The sequence below is a fragment of the Lycium ferocissimum genome, chromosome 6 (assembly GCF_029784015.1).
Source record: "Lycium ferocissimum isolate CSIRO_LF1 chromosome 6, AGI_CSIRO_Lferr_CH_V1, whole genome shotgun sequence".
NCBI lineage: Eukaryota > Viridiplantae > Streptophyta > Magnoliopsida > Solanales > Solanaceae > Lycium > Lycium ferocissimum.
Window position 1 is genome coordinate 3,165,165 of NC_081347.1, and position 2,900 is coordinate 3,168,064.

Consider the following 2,900-nt stretch of genomic DNA (forward strand, 5'->3'; position numbering starts at 1 on the left):
ATATCTATACAACAAGAGAGACTCGGGTACAATAAAATCAACTGAGAGAAGAGGTTTCTAGAATTACATGTACCTTTATTTGGTATAAAACTCCATCTGTTGTACCTTATGTCGAGCTTCTTCAATGCTGTTCTAGATGTATTTAGCTCTGTCCAGGAATTTATAATAATTATGTTAGGAGGCTACTGAGAAAAAAGGAGGGCTTTTCAAGAGGGAACTATATAAGTTTAATTACCTAAAACAGAGAGATCAATTTCATCCCATTGATAGTTCCAGCTCAAATCTAGGATTTCCAGTTTGTCTGACACTGACAATCTCCCAGAACCTAAAATGTTAAGGAAATTGATTAGTTACTGTATTCTTATTCTTATAGGTAAGACTAATGGTACAAAGAGGCAAACATAGGGAACCATGTGTTGGAACCTAATCCAATTTTGTTGAATGAGAGGTTCAATGACTTGAGAGATGAAAGTTGACTAATAGACTCAAAGATGCTGCGATTGAACTTGTTCCATGATAAATCAAGTATTTCCAGTTTTTGCAGTCGTCTCAGTTTCTCGAAGCCTGTAATCACTTATTGACATCAAAATAATCAGGGCATCACGCATAAGCTAATAATTGCAACGCTGAATGGCGATAAATCAAACACAAAAGAAAAGTATACTAAAAAACATAATACTTAATATGATATGGTCAATTGACCTACATGTGAGAAACCAATATAAAAGAAAATATTATACTATAAAGAGAATAATATCCCCTAAGAAAAACTCTCTTAACGACTACATTGTGGATGTTCTTGAGATCTAGTTGTGAAAAGAGGTCTTCAATTTATAGATGTTCAAAGCTATTACTCCAAGACAAGGCATAACCAAATATGGAAGAAATTTATATTTTCCTCTTAAAAAAAGTAAAAACAATTATGGTAATACTTTGACTTTTATTCAAGATGTGATAAGCAAAAATCTAACAGACTAATAGTTCAAAGAGGCAAACAGAGAGAACCATGTGTTGGAACCTGATCCATTAATGTAGTTGCCTGAGAGGTTCAATGACTTGAGAGATGAAAGTTGACTAATAGACTCAAAGATGCTGCGATTGAACTTGTTCCCTGATAAATCAAGTGTTTCCAGTTTACGCAGTCGTCTCAGTTTCTCAAAGCCTGTAACCAAATTAACAAGAAACTTAAAATGGATATGCTAAATTAAGACAGAGTCAAATAATTTATACTTTGAACTTAACATTCTTAAACCAGTAAATATTTACACTTGGAAGTTGTAATTCAAATTATTGTGATCATACTTCCTATATGGATTGGTAGAGCCATTTTGTAGATACGTTTTACTGCCTCTTTTTCATTTTATAAGACATTCGTTCTGTTTTGATCCGTTTTAACATAATGACACCTTTTTATATTTGGAAATTCTATAACGTCAAATTCCTCATTTTACTTTTAATGACATGCAAAGGCGGAGCTAGGATTTGAGGTTTGGGGGTTCGGAACTTTAAGACATGACAACGACCTCAAGCTAATATTTTAAAAATAAACTTTAAAAAAAAAAAAAAAACATATGCTTATATAGCAGAAAGGGCAAAATGTGTAGCAAAGGAAAAAGTGTATGTACATATTATGTGCTTAGCAAAAAAGGAAACAGGATGCTAGAAGCTGGGATTCAAATCCACAGCTTAGAGACGAAAGGCTTTTCTTCCTTCTTCCTTGCCATTGGACCATTAGCTTAAGTTTGTAAGTTGGTTCGCACTTAAATAATTATATATATTTACTACATTTTCTAATACAAATAGAGGGTCTACGCAAAAGCTATTGGGTTCGGCCGAACCCCCGTGTTACACTGTAGCTCCGCCCCCGATGACATGTTCTTATAACCACATAACTGTCATAGCTTGTTTACGACTACATGTTTTAAGGTACTTTTGGTCTACCAAAAGTCTTTCCTTTTTTTATTTTCCTCTAAACAATACTTCGTGTCTGGTCAAGCACCGCCATATAATACGAAAAAGAGGGAGCGGTATATTCTTTTTTTAATTCTATGTGAGAGGAGGGTATATAAAGAGAACAGACCTTCATTCTTCACCCAATCGGCCAATGAAAGTTCAGGGAGGAGCAGAGCTTTGAGATTTTTGAAGGGAATAAATAAAGATGCGTTGAAAAGCCAGTTCTCCAAAATACTATCATCAGTATTTGTACCAGTAAGAGTACTAAATTGTTCTTCTTGATTAATTTTCTCGACAATAATGGACAACTCAGTGACTCTTCTGGTCTTATTGCTGCAAACAATTCCTTCCCATCGACAACAATCTGAGGTTTCATTAGCCACCCATGATGGCAAATAATCGCCGGCTATCTTGTAGTTTATGTTTGCCTTGAGTTGCAAGAGAGCAGTCCTTTCTTCTTTCCAACAAGAATTACAACACCACCATCCATTTGCTATGAATAAAATCAACAACCACCAAGATACTATCTTGGTTGTCATATTTTGCTTCTTTACCTACTTGTTCTCACTCAAAAGGTTCAAACAATCTTCTAATTTTATAGCCCACTGAATATTGACAAGTCTATAAGATGAGAGAAGGAAGTTGATGATTCAAGAATCTATATATCCTTATATACCCAAAAAAACAGAAAAAAAGAAAGGGTTAATAGCACTTTTGATCCCTTAGGTATTGATAAATTTTAATTTTAATCCTTATGATATCTGATTAAGCACATTTAACCTTCATGAAATGTGCACTTTTGATCCCTTTGCCTATGCATATTCACAAATTTTCAAAATTATTGATTGTCCTATCGTTTAGTTATCAACGTGTTATGTTAAATCTGCATTGTTACTCCGTTTTGAAGGGTGATATACTTTTAAAATAGTCCAAATATAACATATTTC

General features: G+C 33.9%; 1 protein-coding gene across 1 annotated transcript; it reads right to left on the reverse strand.

Annotated features, from left to right (window-relative positions):
- Window positions 1-974: 974 nt before the first annotated feature.
- LOC132060491 (receptor-like protein 15) lies at window positions 975-2,600 on the reverse strand. The gene is made up of 2 exons (XM_059453517.1): window positions 2,081-2,600; window positions 975-1,162 (listed from the first exon to the last, which is right to left on the reverse strand). The coding sequence occupies exons 1-2, from the start codon at window positions 2,490-2,492 to the stop codon at window positions 975-977; spliced, it is 600 nt and encodes a 199-aa protein (XP_059309500.1). The 5' UTR covers window positions 2,493-2,600.
- Between the last annotated feature and the right edge of the window lie 300 nt (window positions 2,601-2,900).